General features: G+C 47.2%; 1 protein-coding gene across 6 annotated transcripts in view; it reads left to right on the top strand.

The window, feature by feature from the left end:
- LOC105482897 (transmembrane protein 219) overlaps window positions 1-22606 on the top strand; it is a 35464-nt gene extending 12858 nt beyond the window's left edge. The window contains exons 1-6 of one of the 6 annotated variants that reach the window (XM_071084381.1): window positions 11825-11954; window positions 12928-13129; window positions 13229-13418; window positions 18853-19082; window positions 20962-21132; window positions 22509-22606. In XM_071084381.1, coding sequence (XP_070940482.1) covers window positions 12965-13129; window positions 13229-13418; window positions 18853-19082; window positions 20962-21099 — 723 coding nt within the window. In that variant the 5' untranslated portion in view covers window positions 11825-11954; window positions 12928-12964 and the 3' untranslated portion in view covers window positions 21100-21132; window positions 22509-22606. Of the gene's footprint in view, window positions 1-11824; window positions 11955-12927; window positions 13130-13228; window positions 13419-18852; window positions 19083-20961; window positions 21133-22508 lie in introns of those variants that run through there. The other 5 variants (XM_071084382.1, XM_071084384.1, XM_071084383.1 and 2 more) reach the window with 5 other exon arrangements.
- The last annotated feature ends 277 nt before the right edge of the window (window positions 22607-22883 follow it).

The raw sequence follows: 22883 nt of genomic DNA, 5'->3' as shown, positions 1-22883 counted from the left end.
AGCCACCACACCTGCCCCCACTACAGTTTTTGTTGGTTTGTTTGTTTGAGACAGAGTCTAGCTCTATCCCACAGGTTGGAGTGCAGTGGCGCAGTCTTGGCTCACTGCAACCTCCGTCTCCCGGGTTCAAGCGATACTCCTGCCTAAGCCTACCGAGTAGCTGGGATTATAAGCACTCGTCACCCAGCTAATTTTTGTATTTTTAGTAGAGATGGGGTTTCGCCATGTTGGCCAGGCTGGTCTCAAACTCCTGACCTCAGGTGATCCACCTGCCTTGGCCTCCCATAGTGCTGGAATTACAGGCATGAGCCACTGCACCCAGCCCCTACACTGTTTTGATTATGATAGCTTTGTAGTAAGTTTTAAAATCAGGAAATTGAGTCCTTCGGTTTTTTTTTCAAGACTGTTTTGGCTATTGAGGATCCCTTTAGATTCTGTATGAATTTTAGGATGGGTTTTTCCATTTCTTTAAAAACCATTATTGGGATTTGATATGATTTGTTAGGAATTTGCATTGAAACTGCAGATCGCTTTGGGTAGTATTGCCATCTTAACACTATTAAGTCCTTCAATCCATGAATGTGGGATGTTTTCTCTTTTGGGGGTCTTCTTTAATTTATGTCAGCAGTATATTGTAATTTTCAGTGTACAAATCTTTGAGCTCCTTGGTTAAATTTCTTTCTAAGTATTTTATTCTTTTGATACTATTGCAAAGGAAATTATTTAAATTTCCTTTTAAAATTGTTTGCTCCAAGTGTGTAAAAACTGAATTGATTTTGTGTCCTGCAACTTTACTGAACTTAATTCTAAAATTTTTGTGTGGATTCCTTACGATTTTCTATATATAATTATATCATCTGTGAAAAGAGATCCTTTTATTTCTTCCTTTCCAATTTGGAAGTCTTTTATTTCCTCTTGGCGAATTGCTTTGCCTAGAACTTCTAGTACTATGTTGAATAGAAGTGATGAGAGCAGGCATCCTTGTCTTGTTCCTGGTCTGAGGGGACAAGCTTTTAGTCTTTCCCTGTTGAGTATGATGTTAGCTGTGATTTATAGCCTTTATCATTTTGAGGACGTTCCTGTGTATTTCTAGTTTATTGAGAGTTTTAATCATGAAAGGGTGTTGGCCGGGCACGGTAGCTCACGCCTGTAATCCCAGCACTTTGGGAGGCCGAGGTGGGCAGATCACTTGAGGTCAGAAGTTCGAGACCAGGCTGACCAACATGGAGAAACCCCGTCTCTACTAAAATATGAAAAAATTAGCCAGGTATGGTGGCGCATCCCTATAATCCCAACTACTCAGCAGGCTGAGGCAGAATTGCTTGAACCTGGGAGGCGGAGGTTGTGGTGAGCCAAGATCACGCCATTGCACTCTAGCCTAGGCAACAAGAGCGAAACTCATCTCAAAATAAATAAATAAATAAATAAATAAATAAAATCATGAAAGGGCGTTCATTTTTTCAGAGCCTTTCTGCATCAATTGAGATGACCATGTGTTTTCTCCCTAGTTCATTCTATCAATGTGGTGTATTACTTTTTTTTTTTTAAGACAGAGTCTTGCTGTGTCACCCAGGCTGGAGTGCAGTGGCTTGATCTCAGTTCACTGCAACCTCTGCCTCCCGGGTTCAAGTGATTCTCTTGCCTCAGCCTCCCAAGTAACTGGTATTATAGGCACCCGCCATCATGCATGGCTAATTTTTGTATTTTTAGTACAGTGAGGATTTCACCATGTTAGCCAGGCTTGTCTCGAACTCCTGACCTCAGGTAGTCTGGCTGCCTCGGCCACCCAAAGTGCTGGGATTACAGGTGTGAGCCACTGCACTCAGCCACGCTTCGCATATTTTGAAGTGCATCTATTTACTTAGCATTCATGACTTGAATAATTTCACCAAATGAATAATTTTGGGTAGTTTGAAATTCATTCTTCCAATTGTTACAGTTTGGTGTTTGTAATAAATATGTAAAGGTAAAAGAAACAGTTTTTCTGTATTCTGCCAATCATGTTTTTATATAATAAATGATCCATTTTTTTTCCCCAGGAAAAAAAAAAAGAAAGTTATTGCTTAATGTTACAGAATTTCTGTTTGGAGTGATGAAAAAGTTTTGAAAATAGTGGTGACAGTTGCACAAAATTGTGAATATAATTAATACATTGAACTATGCGCTTAAAAGTAGCTAAAATGGCCAGGTGCGGTGGCTCACGTCTGTAATCCCAGCACTTTGGGAGGCCAAGGCGGGTGGACCACCTGAGGTCAGGAGTTCAAGACCAGCCTGGCCAATATGGTGAAACCCCGTCTCTACTAAAAATACAAAAAAGTAGCCAGGTATGGTGGCAGATAGTAGTCCCAGCTACTCGGGAGGCTGAGGCAGGAGAATGGCGTGAACCCAGGAGGCGGAGCTTGCAGTGAGCCGAGATCGCACCACTGCACTCCAGCCCAGGCAACAGAGCGAGACTCCGTCTCAAAAAACAAAACAAAACAAAATTTACATATAGTGAAATGCACAGATCTTAAAGTATAAAATTTCTTGAGTTTTGACAAATGTAATGCTTATCTAAACACCCCAATCAAGACATAAAACACGGGTTGGGCGTGGTGGCTCACGCCATCTCAAGAAAAAAAAAAAAAGACATAAAACACTTCTAGCACTCCAAGAACTTCCTTCCCTCCCCTTTCTAGTCAGTCCCCACTGCCCGTGTCCATAGACAACTACTATCCTGATTCTGTAACCACATATAGTTATTTTTTTTCTTTAAAATGCCCACATTCACTTAATAGACTGTAAGTGTCGTTAGAGGAGTATGTGCCTGATTTTGTGTGTGTGTGTGTGTGGGGGTAAACAATATATATAATATAAAACTTGCCATTTTAGCTTTTTTTGTTTTTTGTTTTTTGTTTTTTTGAGACAGAGTCTCACTCTGTTGCCCAGGCTGGAGTGCAGTGGTACAATCTTGGCTCACTGCAACCTCTGCTTCCTGAGTGATTCTCCTGCCTCAGCCACCCAAGTAGCTGGGATTACAGGCGCCTGCCACCACGCCTGGCTAATTTTTTGTATTTTTAGTGGAGACGGGGTTTCACCGTGTTAGCCAGGATGGTCTCGATCTCCTGACCTTGTGATCCGCCCGCCTCGGCCTCCCAAAGTGCTGGGATTACAGGCATGAGCCTCCACGCCCAGCCTATATGTAAATTTTACCTTAGTAAAAAACAAAACACGGTGGCTCATGCCTGTAACCCCAGCACTTTGGGAAGCCGAGCGGGTGGATCACTTGAAGTCAGGAGTTCAAGACCAGCCTACCAACATGGTGAAACCCTGTCTCTACTAAAAATACAAAAGAAATTAGCTGGGTGTTGGCAAGCGCCTGTAATCCCAGCTACTTGGGAGGTTGAAGCAGGAGAACTGCTTGAACCTGGGAGCCCGAGGTTGCAGTGAACTGAGAGGGACCCACTGCACTCCAGCCTAGGTGACAAAGTGAGACTCCGTCTCAAAACAAAACAAAACAAAAAATGTTAGCAGCTTCTAATCCCTTGACGGTGTATATAGACTGCAGCGATTTTCTCCAACTTCTCACTCACATGGTGTCTTATTATACAGAGGTTTTAAATTTTAAATAATTAAATTTATCAACCTTCTTCATTTATGGTTTCTATATTTGTGTGTCTTGCTTCAGAAAGTTTCTCTTATTCCAGGTAATCATATTATCCTATTTTTTAAATTCTATTTTGGAATAAGTATTTCTTATTACAGGCAATCATATTAGCCTATTTTTTTCAATATGTTTATTGTTCATTCCTGTGTGGGACATGTAGCTGGTGGGCTAGGTGGAGACCATGGACAAGTTTGCTAACATTGCTAAGTCTTGGTTTTCTCATCCATAAAATAGGGATAATAATTTGTTTTGTTATTGACATAATTCAAAAAAGTAATATTTATTTATGTATTTATTTTAGAGACAGGGTCTTACTCTGTCACCTAGGCTGGAGTGCAGTGGCAATCTTGGTTCACTGCAGCTCAAGTGATCCTCCCGCCTCAGCCTCCAGAGTGGCTGGGACTACAGGTGCACGCCCCCACGCCCAGCTAACTTAAAAATTTTTTTAGACTGGGCATGGTGGCTCATGCCTGCAATCCCAGCACTTCAGGAGGCCGAAGTGGGTGGATTAAGAGGTCAGGAGTTTGAGACCAGCCTGGCCAAGATGGTGAAACCCCGTCTCTACTGAAAATACAAAAAATTAGCCGGGCGTGGTGGCGGGCACCTGTAGTCCCAGCTGCCCGGGAGGCTAAGGTAGGAGAATCACTTGAACCTGGGAGGCAGAGATTGCAGTGAGCTGAGATCGTGCCATTGCACTCCAATCTGGGCGACAAGAGTGAAACTCCATCTTAAAAAAAAAAAAAAAAAAAAAGCCAGGCGCGGTGGCTCATGTCTGTAGTCGCAGCACTTTGAGAGGCCAAGGCGGGCGGATCATGAAGTCAAGAGATTGAGACCATCCTGGCTAACATGGTGAAACCCTGTCTCTACTAAAAAATACAAAAAATTAACTGGGTGTGGTGGCGGGCACCTGTAGTCCCAGCTACTTGGGAGGCTGACGCAGGAGAATGGTATGAACCCAGGAGGTGGAGCTTGCAGTGAGCAGAGATCACCTTACCACACTCCAGCCTGGGCGACAGAATGAGACTCCGTCTCAAAAAAAAAAAAAAATTTTTTTTGACCAGGCACAATGTGTCACACCTGTAATCCCAGCACTTAGGGAGGCAGGAGAATCACTTGAACCCAGGAGGCAGAGGTTGCAGTGAGCCAAGATCGTGCCATTGCACTGCAGCCTGGGCGGCAAGACCAAACCTCCGTCTCAAAAACAAGACAAAACAAAACAAAACAAAAATTGCCTCACTATGTTGACTAGGTTGGTCTTGAATTCCTAGGCTCAAGTGATCCTCCCACCTCGGCTTCCCAAAGTGCTGCAATTACAGGCGTGAACCACCGTGGCCGGCTTTGTATCTGCCTGTTTCGTTAAGGCTTTTCCATGGTAGGAAGTGTGGCTTCCCACAGTGCCTAACCAAGTGCCTGGCATTTAGCAAACGTTTAAATGTTTCTTGAATGAATGAACTGGTTGACAGAATGGATGAATAACACATGATAAAAACCAAATTGTAAAGGGGAAAGGAAGGAGTAATTTCTTTTTTTAGAGATGGGGTCTTGCTCTATTCCCCAGACTGGTCTCGATATCCTGGGCTCAGACAATCCTCCTGCCTCAGTCTCCTGGGTGGCTGAAATTGTAGGCACTGGCCACCACGCCTGGCTCAGGAAGGAGTAATTTTATCAGTCGGTTCTACTATGAAACTAAACACAAAACTAAGGCCCAAGTAGGGTAGAGAGAACCATATTAAATACATTATTTAATATCTACATTGGGTTCTTATTCAAGGATGGGCTCCAAGAGGACTGAACTTCCACTGATTGAATGTGCATGTAAAACGTTAGGTGGATGGGTGGGCGCAGTGGTTCATGCCTGTAATCCCAGCACTTTGGGAGGCCAAGGCAGGTGGATCACTTGAGGTCAGGAGTTCGAGACCAGCCTGGCCAACATGGTGAAACCCCCGTCTCTACTAAATACAAAAATTAGCCAGGCATGTGGCATGCCCCTGTAATCCCAGCTACTCAGGAGGCTGAGGCAGGAGAATTGCTTGAACTCAGGAGTTGGAGGTTGCAGCGAGCCGAGATCGCGCCACTGCACTCCAGCCTGGGCGACAGAGTAAGACTGCATCTCAAAAAAAAGTTTAGATGGGGCCGGGCAGAGTGGCTCACACCTGTAATCCCAACACTTTGGGAGTCCGAGGCAGCTGGATGGCTTGAGCTCAGGAGTTCAAGACCAGACTGCACAACATAGTGAGACCCTGTTTCCACTAAAAATACAAAAAAAAAAAAAAAAAAAAAGCTCGGCGTAGTGGTGCACACCTGTGGTCCCAGCTACTTGGGCGGATGAGGTAGGAGGATTGCTTGAGCATGTGGGGGAGGGAGGTTGCACTGAGCCAAGATTGTGCCACTGCCCTCCAGCCTGGGCAACAGAGCAAGACCCTGTCTCAAAAAAAAAAAAAGAAAAAGAAAAAAAAAAGGCCAGGCTCACCGGCTTACACCTGTAATCCCAGCACTTTGGAAAGCTAAGGTGGACGGATCACTTGAGGTCAGGAGTTTGAGACCAGCCTGGACGACATGGCAAAACCCTGTCTCTACTAAAAATACAAAAAAATTAGCTGGGCCTAGTGATGCATGCCTGTAGTCCTGGCTACTAGTGAGGCTAAGGCAGGACAATTGCTTGAACCCAGAAGGCAGAGGTTACCGTGAGCTGAGAGCGCGCCATTGTATTCCAGCCTGGGCAACCAGAGTGAAACTCTGCCTCCAAAAAAAGAAGAAGAAAAAAAGTTTAGGCAAACATGCACTTTTCTTGTTGCCTTTTTTTTTTGAGATGGAGTTTTGCTCTTACTGTCCAGGCTAGAGTGCAATGGCATGATCTCAGCTTACCACAACCTCTGCCTCCTGGGTCAAGCGATTCTCCTGCCTCAGCCTCCCGAGTAGCTGGGATTACAGGCATGTGCCACCATGCCCGACTAATTTTGTATTTTTAGTAGAGACAGGGTTTCTCCATGTTGGTCAGACTAGTCTTGAACTCCCCACCTCAGGTGATCCTCCCACCTTGGCCTCCCAAAGTGCTGGGATTACAGGCATGAGCCACCGCGCCCAGCCTGAACGTGCCGGATTGTAGTTCCAGGAGGCCAGAGATCATGAATACTTTGTCCACCACTATATTCCCAGCCCACAAAATACACAGCCTGGCAGCCAACAGATGCTTATTGAATGAATGAGCCTCAACAGGGCTTTCTCATTCCCACATGCCATGCTGTGGTCAGGCTTAAATCATAACCCAACTTCTGCCACCTAATATATGTATGACCTTGGTTAAATTAAACCAGCAGTCCCCAACCTTTTTGGCACTGGAGACCAGTTTCATGGAAGACAATTTTTCCACTGAGGAAGGAATGGTTTCGGGATGATTCAAGCACATTACATTTATTGTGCACTTTATTTCTATTATTATTACATTATAATATATAATACAAATAATTATCATACATACAAAAACTCATCATAAAGTAGAATCAGTGAGATCCCTGAGCTTGTTTTCCTGCAACTAGATGGTCCCACCTGATGTTGATGGGAGTGACAGATCATCAGGCATTAGATTCTCATAAGGAGCAACCTAGATCCTTCGCATGCGCAGTTCACAATAGGATTCATGCTCCTATGATAATCTAATGCCGCTGCTGATCTGACAGAAAGCAGAGCTGAGGCAGTAATGTAGGCAATGGGAGCAGCTGTAAATACAGATGAAGCTTCGATCGCCAGCCATTCACTTCCTGCTGTGCGGCTCAGTACCTAACAGGTCACGGACTGGTACTGGCCCCACAGCCCAGGGGTTGGGGACCCCGACTTAAACTAAGGCCCAGGTTTCCAAAATAACATCCACTTTGAGGGCTTGTTGAGTGGATTAAGTCATAAATGTTGGTGTACTTGGCCGGGCATGGTGGTTCATGCCTGTAATCCCAGCACTTCCGGAGTCTGAGGCGGGTGGATCACTCGAGGTCAGGAATTTGAGACAAGCCTGGCCAACATGAAACCCCATCTCTACTAAAAATACAGAAAATTAGGCCGGGCGCAGTGGCTCATGCCTGTAATCCCAGTACTTTGGGAGGCTGAGGTGGGTGGATCATTTGAGGTCAGGAGTTTGAGATGAGCCTGGCCAACATGGTGAAACCCTGTCTCTACTAATAAATACAAGAATTAGCCAGGTGATAGTGGCATGCACCTGTAATCCCAGCTACTCCGGAGGCTGAGACGGGAGAATCCCTTGAGCCTGAGAGGCAGAGGTTGAGGTGAGCTGAGATCGGGCCACTGCACTCTAGTCTGGGTGAGAGAGTGAGATCCTGTCTCAAAAAACAAAACAGAATAAAATTAGCTGGGCGTGGTGGTGGGTGCCTGTAATCCCAGCTACTCAGGAGGCTGAGGCAGGAGAATCACTTGAACCCAGTACACGGGGCTTGCAGTGAGCCGAGATTGCGCCATTGCACTTCAGCCTGGGCAACAAGAGCGGAAACTCCATCTCAAAAACAATGCAAAAGAAAAAATGTTGGTATACTGTTGGAGCATTATAATGCACAACTAATTTTGTGTCCTCTCCTGCTCCCCCACCACCACTTTACTTTCTCTATGTAAGTCGTTTGTTCTCAGGCCTCAAGGCAGTTCCTTGCTCTAACCAGTTTGCCTCTACTAGTCCATAGAATTGCTTGGTTTGGCCGAATGAGAAAATCAATTATGGTCATTTACAAGAACCATTGCCCAAATATGCCTACTTACTCCAAAGCACAAGAATCATGAGGGGCAGTTCACATTTGTTCACCTCCCATGATGTACAGGTCCTATGCTGGACACTTTCATGCCTTATCCCACAAATTAGGCTTGTCCTTAAGTAGAAGCATTGACAAAGTTTTTGCTACATGGATATTAATTTTGTGCCCAGATCATAGCATTTTTAAAAAAATTGTTGACTGAATAAACTCTGTTTTAGTTTTTTTTTTTTTTTTTTTTTTTTGAGACTGAGTCTCGCTCTGTCGCCCAGGCTGGAGTGCAGTGGCCCGATCTCAGCTCACTGCAAGCTCCGCCTCCCGGGTTTACGCCATTCTCCTGCCTCAGCCTCCCGAGCAGCTGGGACTACAGGCTCCCGCCACCTTGCCCGGCTAGTTTTTTGTATTTTTTTTAGTAGAGACGGGGTTTTACCATGTTAGCCAGGATGGTCTCGATCTCCTGACCTCGTGATCCACCCATCTCAGCCTCCCAAAGTGCTGGGATTACAGGCTTGAGCCACCACGCCCGGCCTTTTTTTTTTTTTTTTTTTTTTTTTGAGATGGAGTCTCACTCTGTCTCCCAGGCTGGAGTGCAGTGGCACCATGTCCGCTCACTGCAACCTTCGCCTCCCCAGCTCAAGCAATCCTCCTGCCTCAGCCTCCGAAGTAGCTGGGACCACAGGCATGTGCCACCATGCCTGGCTAACTTTTGTATTTTGTCATATTGGCCAGGCTGGTCTTGAACTCTAGAGCTCAAGCAATCTGCCCGCCTAGGCCTCCCAAAGTGCTAGGATTACCAGTGTGAACCACCACACTGGCCTATTTTTTACTTTTTTTTTTTAAATACAAATTGCCGTACTGTTTTCCATAGCAGCTGCACTATTTTATTTTCTTTTGAGACAGAGTTTTGCTCTGTCGCCCAGGCTAGAGTGCAATGGTGCGATCTCGGCTCACTGCAACCTCTGCCTCCCAGGTTCAAGCGATTCTCCTGCCTCAGCCTCCAAAGTAGCTGGAATTACAGGCACCTGTCACTGCACCAGGCTAATTTTTGTATTTTTAGAAGAGACAGGGTTTCTCCATGTTGGCCAGGGTGGATTCGAACTTCTGACCTCAGGTGATCCGCCTGCCTCAGCTTCCCAAATGGTGGGATTACAGGCGGGAGCCACCGCGCCAGGCCAGCTGCACTATTTTATATTCCCACCAACGGTGCACAAGTATTCTGATTTCTCCACATCCTCACCAACACTTGTTATTTAGTGATTTTTGATAGCTGACATCCTAATGGGTATAAGGTGGTATCTCATTTTGGCTTTGATTTCATTTACCTAATGGTTAGTTTTGTTGAGCATTTTTTAATTTGCTTGTTGGTCATTTCTACAGTATAGTATATATTTCTTTGGAGAAACGTCTACTCAAGTCCTTTGCCCTTTTAATTGAGTTGCTTGTTTATTGTGGTTGAGTTGTAGGAGTTCTTTATATATTATAGATATTAACCCCTTATCAGATATATGATTTGCTATTTCCTCTCATTCTGTTGGTTGCCTTTTCACTGTTCTTTTTTGTTTTGTTTTGTTTTTTGGGGGGTGGGGGTTTGAGACGGAGTTTTGCTCTTTTGCCCAGGCTGGAGTAAAGTGGTACAATCTCAGCTCACTGCAACCTCCACTCTGGGGGTTCAAGTGATTCTCCTGCCTTAGCCTCCCGAGTTGCTGGGAATATAGGCGCCCGGCACCATGCCTGGCTGATTTTGTACTTTCAGCAGAGATGGGGTTTCACCATGTTGGCCAGGCTGGTCTCAAACTACTGACCTCAGGTGATCCACCTGCCTCGGCTTCCCAAAGTGCTAGGATTACAGGCTTGAGACACCATGCCCAGCCTGTTGTGTCCTTTGATGCACAGAAAATATACTTTTCTCTACTGAATGGCCACAGCACCCTTGTCAAAAATCATTTGACTAGTCAGGGCATGGTGGCTCACGCCTGTAATCCCAGCACTTTGGGAGGCTGAGGCGGGAGGACTGCTTGAGGCCAGGAGTTTGAGACATACCTGGGCAACATGGCAAACGGCAAAACCCCGTCTCTTACACACAGTGCAAAAGTTAGCTGGGCATGGTGGGTGGCGTGTGACTACTGGCTGTCTCAACTACCCAGGAGGCTGAGGCAGAAGGATCTCTTGAGCCCAAGACGTCCAGGCTGCAGTGAGCTTTGATTGTGCCACTGAACTCCAGCCTGCGCGATGACGGAGCAAGGCTCTGTCTTAAAAAAAAAAAAAAAAAAAAAAAAAAATCAGCTGGGTGCGGTGGTTCAGCACTTTGGGGGCAGAGACGGGCAGACCACGAGATCAAGAGATCGAGACCATCCTGGCCAACATGGTGAAACCCCGTCTCTACTAAAAACACAAAAATTAACTGGGCGTGGTGGCGTGCGCCTGTAGTCCCAGCAACTCGGGAGGCTGAGGCAGGAGAAACGCCTGAACCCGTGAGGTGGAGGTTGCAGTGAGCCAAGATCGCGCCACTGCACTCCAGCCTGGCTACAGACCAAGACCCCGTCTCAAAAAAAAAAAAAAAAGAAAAGAAAAAAAAAATCATTTGACTGTATATGCGAAGGTTTTGTGCCACAAACTTTTGTGGTTGGTGATACAAACAACATAGTCTCCGCCTTAAGGAAACCACAGTCGAATTAAATAGATTCCGTTTCAAGTAGCATCTGTCCTGTGTGCTCAGTGGGCACTGGGCCCATGTTTTCCCACATTTTGCCCCTTGAGCTTCTGATCCAACCGGTGAGATAGGTAGGATGATCCTCTTTAGCAGAGGGGTAAGCTTAGTCCCCTGAGAGCGCGGCTATGGCTTACGCGAGGGTACGGTCAGGATTTGAACCCAAAGTTCCTGGCTCCATGTGTCATGCTACCTCCGGCCAGATGTTCTCACCTCTAAAACTTGGGTAGAAGTGAACCGAGATGCTCTCTACTGAGCAACTCTTCAGCTCCAGCATCCTATACATTAAGGAGTCACTAAAGGCCAGGGTCCACGAAAAAGGTGCAGACATTAAGCATGATCGGGGTGCACAGAAGAGCGGAGCCCAAAACACCACTTCCAGCTCCAGTGGACGAGTCCTACAGCGGCAGCCCTGCAGCTCCGAGAGGTTGCCGAGTCCTCACCCGGAACCCGGGCGCGGTTGGGCTGTGCTATTGGCGCGGGTGGGGGACGCACAGCCCAAAAATGCCCGTGACAAGTTTCTAGGGCAGTTCTCGCCAGTCTCTCTGGAGGGAGCCTGTGGGCTTCTGCGACATTTCTCGCACTTGCTCCCTAGCCTTCCTCCCGTTTCCACCCTTCCCGCGCAGGTTTTCCTTCCCGGTGGCCCCTTCCTCGGGTGTCCCTTTGGTACGCCCCCACCCTGGCGGGGAGCTGCGTGGCTGGCGCCCGCGTGGCCACTGCGCATGCGGACCCGTCCTTGGGGCGGGGCCGCGCGGGGAGGAGGGTCGGGGACGGAAGCGCGGAGCACGGACCCCGCCCCCTCGCGGCCCCGCGCGTGACGTCGCAGGGGGCGCCGGCCTCCGCCGGGCCCGGAGTGGTAAGCGCGAGCGGCTGGCGGATCGGACGCGCGAGACCGGGAGGGGACGAGGGTGTTGCAATCGTTCGGGGCGGGGGCTTTCCGGGGAGGGGGTGCTCAGGTGCACCAGCGGCCGCGGACCCCCAGGCTCTACCCTCTCCTCCCTTTAACCCCCTTCCAGCCGGACGGGAGGCGGGGCAGGGCTGAGCATTTGTGACACCTGCATTTCCGTGGCTCCCTCCTTCTCCCCCCACCGCTGTTTATCTCTTCGCCTTCCAGAAGTTCTTTTCCATCAGGCTGTCGCACCTTGCGTGGGAAGGAGCACCCCACTTGGAAGCAGGAGACAGGGTTCAGACCTTGGCCCTACCCCTCCTATGTTAAAGTCCGCGAGCCTCAGTTTCCCCCACAGTATTTTTTGCCTCGCCTTACCCGGTTTTGAGAATCTGTACGAGAAAGAGAAAGGAAATGGACATCTGTTGAATTCTGCATGGCCAAATACCACGCAGATTGCTTCATCCACCACGTTTAATCCTTATTACTTGGTGTTCTTAGAACTCCTATTTCATGGATTCTTAAGCTCACAGAGTCAGTGAGTAACAGAAAGGGATTCAGATCTAGCCGTTTAGCTGCACAGTGGAGTTCTTCTCCAGAATCTTCCCTTGTCTGGGCTCTGGCTGGAACTATTCCTCAGCCAAACCCTCGCCCCAGAACAGTGCTTCCTGTTTCTCCAGCTGAGAAGTCTCCCTTTGGGGTTCCTTCTTCCACCACGGAGTGCCCTGCTCTGCCTCCACTGAGATTACTTAAGAAATTAAATGCAGCAAATATTTATCCAGCAGTGCAGGGAGATGAACTTTTGGAGTCGGGAACCTTGGATTCTTGTTCTGGCTCTGCCACTTACTGTGTGGCCTTGGAAAGTCCCTTGTCTTCTCTGAGCTTTCTTTTCTCTTTGCGTAAAAGAGGTGCTCTTGTCCCATTCTCCCTCCCTGTCCTCCAGCAGGCTCTCCCCGGAGGCTCAGCCCCCTCTGCTCCCCATGGGCAACTGCCAGGCAGGGCACAACCTGCACCTGTGTCTGGCCCACCACCCACCTCTGGTCTGTGCCACTTTGATCCTGCTGCTCCTTGGCCTCTCCGGCCTGGGCCTTGGCAGCTTCCTCCTCACCCACAGGACTGGCCTGCGCAGCCCTGACATCCCCCAGGTAAGTTCCCCACCCCCATACCTGCTCTTCCTTCCAACCTAGACAGGCTTTTGCTGCTAATCTCATCTCACCCATCTCCCACCCTTCTTTTGCTCACAGGACTGGGTCTCTTTTTTGAGATCTTTTGGCCAGCTGACCCTGTGTCCCAGGAATGGGACAGTCACAGGGAAGTGGCGAGGGTCTCACGTCGTGGGCTTACTGACCACCTTGAACTTCGGAGACGGTCCAGACAGGAACAAGACCCGGATATTCCAGGCGACGGTCTTGGGTAGTCAGATGGGATTGAAAGGTGAGATCAGAGGCTGGGCTTGGTGGCTCACACCTGTAATCCCAACATTTTGGGAGGCCGAGGTAGGTGGATCATTTGAGGTCAGGAGTTCGAGACCAGCGTGGCCAACATGGTGAAACCCCGTCTCTACTAAAAATACAAAAATTGTCTCAAAAAAAAAAAAAAATACAAAAATTAGCCAGACATGGTGGCAGGCGCATCTAATCCCAACTACTTGGGAGGCTGAGGCAGGAGAATCGCTTGAACCCAGGAGGCTGAAGTTGCAGTGAACCAAGACTGCACCATTGCACTCCAGCCTGGGTGACAGAGCAAGACTCTGTCTCAAAAAAAAAAAAAAATTAAGAATAGTACAGGCACGGTGGCTCATGCCTATAATCCCAGCACTTTGGGAGTCCGAGGAGGGCGGATCACGAGGTTAGGAGTTCGAGACCAGCCTGGCCAATATGGTGAAACCCCATCTCTACTAAAAATACAAAAATTAGCCAGACATGGTGGCAGGTGCGTCTAATCCCAACTACTTGGGAGGCTGAGACAGGAGAATCGCTTGAACCCAGGAGGCTGAAGTTGCAGTGAACCGAGATTGCACCATTGCACTCCAGCCTGGGTGACAGAGTGAAACTCTGTCTCAAAAAAAAAAAAATTAAGAATAGTACAGGCACGGTGGCTCATGCCTATAATCCCAGCACTTTGGGAGTCCGAGGAGGGCGGATCATGAGGTTAGGAGTTTGAGACCAACCTGGCCAACATGGTGAAACCCCATTTCTTTTTTTTTTTTTTCTTCAAGACGGAGTGTCGCTCTGTTGCAGTGGCTGGATCTCAGCTCACTGCAAGCTCCGCCTCCCAGGTTTACGCCATTCTCCTGCCTCAGCCTCTGGAGTAGCTGGGACTACAGGCGCCCGCCACCATGCCCGGCTAGTTTTTTGTATTTTTTTAGTAGAGACGGGGTTTCACCGTGTTAGCCAGGTTGGTCTCGATCTCCTGACCTCGTGATCCGCCCGTCTCGGCCTCCCAAAGTGCTGGAATTACAGGCTTGAGCCACTGCACCCTGCCATGAAACCCCATTTCTACTAGAAATACAAAAATTGACTGGGTAGGCTGGTCACAGTGGTTCACACGGGTAATCCCAGCACTTTGGGAGGCCGAGGCAGGCAGATCACGAGGTCAGGAGTTCGAGTCCAGCCTGACCAACATGGTGAAACCCCATGTCTACTAAAAATGCAAAAATTAGCCGGACATGGTGGCACACGCCTGTAATCCCAGCTACTCAGGAGGCTGAGGCAGGAGAATCATTTGAACCCGGGAGGCGGAGGTTGCAGAGAGCCGAGATCGTACCATTGCACTCCAGCCTGGGCGACAGAACAAGACTCAGTCTCAAAAAAAAATTAGTCAGGCTTGGTGGTGCGCGCCTGTAGTCCCAGCTACTCGGGAGGCTGAGCCAGGAGAATTGCTTGAACCTGGGAGGTGGAGGTTGCAGTGAACCAAGATCGTGCCACTGCACTGCAGCCTGGGAGACAGAGTGAGACTCCGTCTCAAACAAACAAACAAAAATACAAAAATTAGCCAGGTGTGGTGGCAGGCGCCTGTAGTCCCAGCTACTTGGGAGGCTAAGGCAGGAGAATCTCTTGAACCCGGAAGGCTGAGGTTGCAATAAGCAGAGATCACACCACTGCACTCTAGCCTGTGCGACAGAGACAGACTCTGTCCCACCAAAAAAAAAAAAAAAAAAAGAAAGTAAGGTGAGATCACAGAGGACTGTGGGGTCGGGCATTAGAACACTCAGGGCTGGACCCTACCTCTGACCTCACCAATGATGACCTTGGACACATCCCTGGACTTTAGTCACTTCTGTGGTTCGGGCTTTCAGTGAACATGCTGCCAACAGGGTAGGTTTTCTATGAATGCTTTCTTCCTCTGCCAGTTCTGACGTTCTTTGAGTCTATCTTTGGAGGTAGGATGAAATGGGCTAGATTTGACCTACTGTTTCCTCATCCTTTAGCTACCTCCTCTTAGAGACCCCTTTTTCCTCAGGGATATCAGAGAAGCATATTCAATTAAACCAGTGTCATAAGGGCCCGCTATGTGCTTAGCATAGTTCTGTATGCCACAAAGGATGCAGAAAAAAATTAGACAACATAAATTTCCAAAGAGCTATAGTGTTCTGGGAAAATGACAAGCGAGAGAGACAGAAAGTGAAAATGTCAGTGGATGCCATTAATCCCTGTATGACATTTGCCTTATCTAAAATATGCTGAGATAAAGAGGGATGGAAGAGGGTGGTATTTTTTGACTTCTGAGGTCCTTTACAACACTATCATTCTAAGATTCTCCTATGAGTATGTATGTATCGGGGGAGTGGGTCTCTGCCTGTCCAGGTGTACATGTATGTTAACAAAAATAAGGACTGTGTCTGATATATGCAGACTTGGGACAATTCTTTCTCATTCTTTTTACTTTTAAATAGATACATAATAGTTTTATTGAGATATGATTCATACACAATACAGTTCACCCATTGGAAGTGTACAGTTAGGGCCGGACGTGGTGGCTCACGCCTGTAATCCCAGCATTTTGGGAGGCCAAGGCAGGCAGATTGCTTGAGCTCAGGAGTTTGAGACCAGCCTGGACAACATGGCAAGACTCTGTCTCTACTAAAAATACAAAAAATACAAAAAATAAAAAAATAGCCAGGCGTGGTGGCACACGCCTGTGGTCCCAGCTACTCAGAAGGCTAAGGTGGGAGGATTGTTTATCCCTGGGAGGCAGGACTTGCAGTAAGCATTCTCCCACCTCAGCCTCCTGAGTAGCTGGGATTACAGGTGCTCACCATCATGCCCAGCTAATTTTTTTTTTTTTTCCCTGAGACGGAGTCTCGCTCTGTCACCCAAACTGGAGGGCAGTGGTGCGATCTCAGCTCACTGCAACCTCTGCCTCCCAGTTTCAAGAGATTCTCCTGCCTCAACCTCCCAAGTAGCTGGGATTACAGGCACGTGGCACCATGCCCAGCTAATTTTTGTATTTTTTTGTAGAGATGGCATTCCACCATGTTGGCCAGGCTGGTCTTGAACTCCTGACCTTATGATCCGCCCGCCTCGGCCTCCTGAAGTGCTGGGATTACAGGCGTGAGCCACTGCGCCTGGCCAATTTTTTTATTTTTTGTAGAGATGGGGTCTCACTATGTTGCCCAGGCTAGTTTCAAACTACTGGGCTCAAGTGATCCTCCTGCCTCACCTCCCAAAGTGCTGGGATTACAGGCATGAACTACCAGGTCTGGCCTATTACCCAATTGTTTTAATTTACTTTCTCCTGATTGCTAGTAAGGTTGAACCTCTTATGGTTTATTGTCTGTTTTCATGTTGTCTGTGAATTACCTGTTTGTTTCCTTTGTTCATTTTTCTTTTAAGTTATTTGTCTTTGTCTTCTTGATTTGTGGAAGGTCTTTATTCTGGATAGTAATCCTTTTTGTCATTTAAATATAGGTATTTTCAATCAATATGTTACTTGTTTTTTTAACTTATCTTTCATTGCATAGAAGTCTTTAATTTTTACGAGGTTAGGTTTGTCACTCTTGTCCTTTATTAAGACTTTTAGGTTTTTGTGTCTTTCATAGGAAGGCCTTCCTCATTTTAAAATTAGAAAATATTCTGGCCAGGCATGGTGGCTGATTGCTGTAATCCCAGCCTTTGGGAGGCTGAGGCAGGTGGATCACCTGAGGTCAGGAGTTCTAGACCGGCCTGGCCAACATGATGAAACCCCGTCTCTACTAAAAATACAAAAAATTAGCTGGGCATGGTGGTGGGTGCCTGTAATCCCAGCTACTCTCAAGGCTGAGGCAGGAGAATCACTTAAACCTAGGAGGTGGAGGTTGCAGTGAGCCAAGATCGCGCCACTGCGCTCCAGCCTGGGCAAAAACAAGAGTGAAACTCTGTCTCAAAAATAATAAAATAAAATGGCTGGGCGTGGTGGCGCATGCCTGTAATCCCAGCACTTTGGGAGGCCGAAGCGGGCGGATCATGAGGTCAGGAGATCGAGACTATCCTGGCTAACATGGTGAAACCCTGTCTCTACTAAAAAATACAAAAAATTAGCCGGGTGTGGTGGCGGGCGCCTGTAGTCCCAGCTACTCGGGAGGCTGAGGCAGGAGAATGGTGTGAACCCGGGAGGCGGAGCTTGCAGTGAGCCGAAATCATGCCACTGCACTCCACCCTGAGGGACAGAGCAAGACTCCGTCTCAAAAAAAAAAAATAATAATAATAAAATAAAATATACTGTATTTTCTTTTAATACTTAAGTTTTTTTTTAGTTTGTATAGTTCTTTAATACATCTGGACTTTATTTTATTTTATAGGATAACAGTTTGATGCTATGTTTTTTTCTACATGGAAATTTTCCCAAGGCCATTTACTGAGGCCATCCTTTCCCCACTAATTTAAAATAGGGTGAGAACCTTTCTTTTTTTTTTTTTTTTTTTTTTTGAGACAGAGTCTCGCTCTGTCACCCAGGCTGGAGTGCGGTGGCCGGATCTCAGCTCACTGCAAGCTCCGCCTCCCGGGTTCACGCCATTCTCCTGCCTCAGCCTCCCGAGTAGCTGGGACTACAGGAGCCCGCCACCTCGCCCGGCTAGTTTTTTGTATTTTTTAGTAGAGACGGGGTTTCACCGTGTTCGCCAGGATGGTCTCGATCTCCTGACCTCGTGATCCGCCCGTCTCGGCCTCCCAAAGTGCTGGGATTACAGGCGTGAGCCACCGCGCCCGGCTGGGTGAGAACCTTTCAATGGATTTTGGTACCAAGTGAGAAACTGCTTTCTTAAAAAGGATGAGCTAGTTTATGCAAACTGACATGGGCAATGTGTATCTGCCCATTTCACTGCAGCCTTGCGAGTATTGGTATGGTTGTTGTATTGATTGTAATTTAAATTAATTTAAATTGCAACTTAATTTGTGTTTATATTGATACAAAGTTCATTTCTCAGTGATATAAATAATGGTATATGGAATAGTTCATTGAATAGAATCAATGCCAAAACACCTGGTATTAAAGAAAGCCTTAAAAAATAAATAGGGCCAGGCATGGTGGTTCATGCCTGGAATCCCAACATTTTAGGAGGTCAAGATAGCAGGATGACTTAAGCCCAGGAGTTTGAGTCTAGCCCGGGCAATACAGTGATACCCTGTCTCTACAAAAAAATTTTAAAATTAGCCAGGCGGGTGGCGCATGCTTGTAGTCCCACCTACTCGGGAGACTGAGGTGGGAGGATCACTTGAGCCCAGGAGGTTGAGGCTCCAGTGAGCTGGGATTGTGCCACTGCACTCCAACCTGCACGACAAAGTGAGACCCCATCTCAGAAAAATAAATAAAGAAAGAAAAGAATAGAAGTGTGAAGACAGAGGCTCCCACATCACCCCTCATTTTCTTCCATCTTTTGTGCCTTTCACAGGATCTTCTGCAGGACAACTGGTCCTTATCACAGCCAGGGTGACCACAGAAAGGACTGCAGGAACCTGCCTGTATTTTAGTGCTGTTCCAGGAATCCTACCCTCCAGTCAGCCACCCATATCCTGCTCAGAGGAGGGGGCTGGAAATGCCACCCTGAGCCCTAGAATGGGTGAGGAGTGCGTTAGTGTCTGGAGCCACGAAGGCCTTGTGCTGACCAAGCTGCTGACCTCGGTAAGAGCCTCGGATGGGTCACCAGGGTTTTGTGGACTGCCTGCTGACTGCTGTATCTTGAAGGCCCCTGGAAACAATTCTACGTTGTAGAAAAAGCACAGGTTTTATAACCCTGCCTTGGGGGCTGTGTGACTTAGAACAAGTGTCTAAACATCTCTGAGTGTCAGCTTCCTCATCTGTAAAACAGAAAACATGACCCTATCTCTTAATTCCACCAAATAAGGATTAAATGAGAATGACTGTGAAGTGCCCAGCACAATGCCTAGGACATAGAGATTTGATAAGTGACAGCTATTATTGTTTACTATTGTCTTTAAAACATTCTCTCTACCTCAAAGGAGTTCAGAAGCTGTAATAAGAGGCAAATGGGCTAATTGCTATTAGAAAGATGTGAGCAAAGTGTTATGCAAACACAGAATAAGGAGCCATTAACCCTAACTTGAACATTTGTGGAGAGTGCTTCACACAGAAGGTGGCATTTACCAAAGAGCATTGTGTACAGCAGTTTATAATGCACAAAGTGCTCTTAGGGTTCATTAATTCATTTGATCTTAAAATAGCCTTTTGAGGTAGGTGTTATTATCCCATTTTGCAGATGAGGAAACAGGTTTAGAGAGAGGGAGTGAATTGCCGAAGGCCACACAACTGGTTAAGTGGCAGAGCCAGGATTGCAACCCACACCTTCCATCAGGTCAGGATGATCCTTGAAGATCCGTCTCAAAAAAAAAAGAAAAAACCCCATGAGGAACGTAACCTGGGACTTGGAATCAGAGATCTGGTTTCTAGATGTAGCACTGCTTGCACTTTTTTTTTTTTTTTTTGGAGATGGAGTCTCGCTCTCTCACCCAGGCTGAAGTGCAGTGGCGCAATCTTGGCTCACCGCAAGCTCTGCCTCCCAGGTTCATGCCATTCTCCTGCCTCCTCCTTCCAAGTAGCTGGAACTACAGGCGCCCACCACCACACCCAGCTAATTTTTTGTATTTTTAGTAGAGACGGGGTTTCACCATGTTAGCCAGGATGGTCTCGATCTCCTGACCTCATGATCCACCCTCCTCAGCCTTCCAAAATGCTGGGATTACAGGTGTGAGCCACCACGCCCGGCCGCTTACACATCTTTAAAATGTGGATCATAATGAAGTTTCCTATCTCTTGGAGTCATGATGGGGGTTCAGGTTGATAGCTGGGCAAGAAAGTAGTTTTCAAACCATCAAGACAAATGTTCGAGCCTGGGCAACATGGCGAAACCCTATCTCTACAAAAAATACAAAAAAAAATTAGCTGGGCATGGTGGCACATACCTGTGGTCCTGGCTACTCAGGAGGCTGAGGTGGGAAGATCACTGGAGCCCAGGAGGTGGAGGTTGCAGTGAGCCGAGATCGCACCACTGTACTCTAGCCTGGGTGACAGAGTGAGACCCTGTTTAAATAAATAAATAAACGTCAACTTATATGAAAATAACATTGGGCCGGGCGCGGTGGCTCAAGCCTGTAATCCCAGCACTTTGAGAGGCCGAGACGGGCGGATCACGAGGTCAGGAGATCGAGACCATCCTGGCGAACACGGTGAAACCCCGTCTCTACTAAAAAATACAAAAAACTAGCCGGGCGAGGTGGCGGGCGCCTGTAGTCCCAGCTACTCGGGAGGCTGAGGCAGGAGAATGGCGTGAACCCGGGAGGCGGAGCTTGCAGTGAGCTGAGATCCAGCCACTGCACTCCAGCCTGGGCTACAGAGCGAGACTCCGTCTCAAAAAAAAAAAATAACATTTTCCCTTTAGTTGCTCCCTAGATGTGGAGAGCCCTCTCCCTCATGGAGGCTCCCTCTATAGCCCTTGGGCTGGATTAAGATCTCCTTCTCCTCCCCTCCCTGTACCCCTCCGTAGGAGGAGCTGGCTCTGTGTGGCTCCAGGCTGCTGGTCTTGGGCTCCTTCCTGCTTCTCTTCTGTGGCCTTCTCTGCTGTGTCACTGCTATGTGCTTCCACCCGCGCCGGGAGTCCCACTGGTCTAGAACCCGGCTCTGAGGGCACTGGCCTAGTTCCCGACTTGTTTCTCAGGTGAGGTTCTTTGCTCCAGTCCTGCGGGAGCAGGGAATGGGGTGGGGGTGGAGGTTGTAACTGGGGTAGAGCAGATCTTTGGACTTTTCCTCAAAGACTGCTGCTTCTGAGTCCCCGAGAACCTCTTCAACCACAGCTTTCCCTTAGGGACTGGGAACAATTTGACACCGTGAGCATTCAATATTTTTCTAATTACTTTAACTTTTTTACTATAAAATATTTAACACTTATGTAGAAAAGTCCAATACCATAAAAGGACAGCTTGGCAAATTATTATAAAGTGGATACTTATAAATACCACTGAGGAAAGGAATAGAATATTACCAGCAGTCCACAAACCCCCATGGTCCCTTCCTTCCTGACTATGCCCTCCCTCTCCCTAGAAATAACTACTGTCCTGCTTTATAATTTATTGCCAAGTATGTATTCCTAAATAATATAGTTTGGGTTTACTTATTTTTGAACCTATGTAGACAGAATCATACACATTCTTTTGTGGCTGACTTCTTTCAAGCAACATTGTGATTTTAAGACTCACCCATAACTAGTTCGCATCCAAGCATTTGGGTAACAATGGTGAGTTAAGAGGGTTCGCATTTGATGATTCGTCCTGGGTATGAACCATGTTTGTCTTGCTTTTGTCCTGAAATTCCTATACCCAGTTTTATGATGAAAATTTTGTAAAATTCAACTTGAACTGCTCAGAAGAGTCTAATTGATGATACCCATTTACTGGGGACATAGTATGTGCCCAAGAACTTGACATGCACCTTCTCTCTTCCATTTAGTCATCGTTACCTTTAGAAAAAGCTTATTCTGTTAACAAGATCTTTGGAGGGAATCAGCTTCACAAACGTAGCAGTGTGTGGGGGTCATTAGGTTCACATGTCAGCCCACTAAGGGAAAAAATATTTCTGCAAAAAATCTTCACTTGTCAGAGGGAGGGTGCATGTAATCTGAGAGCCATGTTTTATGCATCCAGCTCTTGAACTGGTCTCAGCTTCAGCTGGCTGCGGTGCCCTAGGAAGTTACTATGGGAAAAGTGGAAATAGTTCAGGCTCAGGAAACTGATCAGGCCAGAGGAACTGGAAGCTCAAGATCAACTCTGCTTATTTTGCTGATGGCTGGACCTAAATGCCCCAGCCACCTACTTGGGACAGGAAATGACAGGACCCTCTCAACCTTGGACTGGGGAAGGAGGGCTTCCTGCCCCTGGCAGACCCTGGGGTCCTGAGGCTACCTTAGTTGGGATCAAATGCCTGTATTGGTCTCTAGCTGTCACTCCCTCTGCTCGTTCCTCAATTTCTGCACACATCTCAGAGCTTCCTCTAGCAGCTCTCCGACCTGTTTTGTTGTTTTCTTTTCTTTCTCCTCAGGTGTGAATCAACTTCTTGGGCCTTGGCTCTGAGTTGGAAAAGGTTTTAGAAAAAGCGAAGAGCTGGAATGTGGGGGAAAATAAAAAGCTTTTTGCCCAGTGGCGTGTATGGTGTTTATTGGGGGTTGGATTGAGGTGGGGATTTTAGGGTAGGCAGGCTTACAAGTTTTGGGGGACTCTTTTCTGTTGACTCTTTAGTTTGGACACAGGTTGCCATAGGGCATAGGTTACTTGAGCTCTCCCCATGGTTAACTTGGCTTTGGTAAACACCTGTCTTGTTTTCTTCTACGAAATAAAATGGATATAATTACAGTTAGTTGGGTGGGTGGGGTGTCAGGTCATGGAAATGCTGTGACATAAATGCACCGTAACCTTG

The sequence above is a fragment of the Macaca nemestrina genome, chromosome 18 (genome assembly GCF_043159975.1).
Source record: "Macaca nemestrina isolate mMacNem1 chromosome 18, mMacNem.hap1, whole genome shotgun sequence".
In the NCBI taxonomy this organism is placed as follows: domain Eukaryota; kingdom Metazoa; phylum Chordata; class Mammalia; order Primates; family Cercopithecidae; genus Macaca; species Macaca nemestrina.
This window is presented reverse-complemented; position numbering and strand designations above follow the sequence as displayed.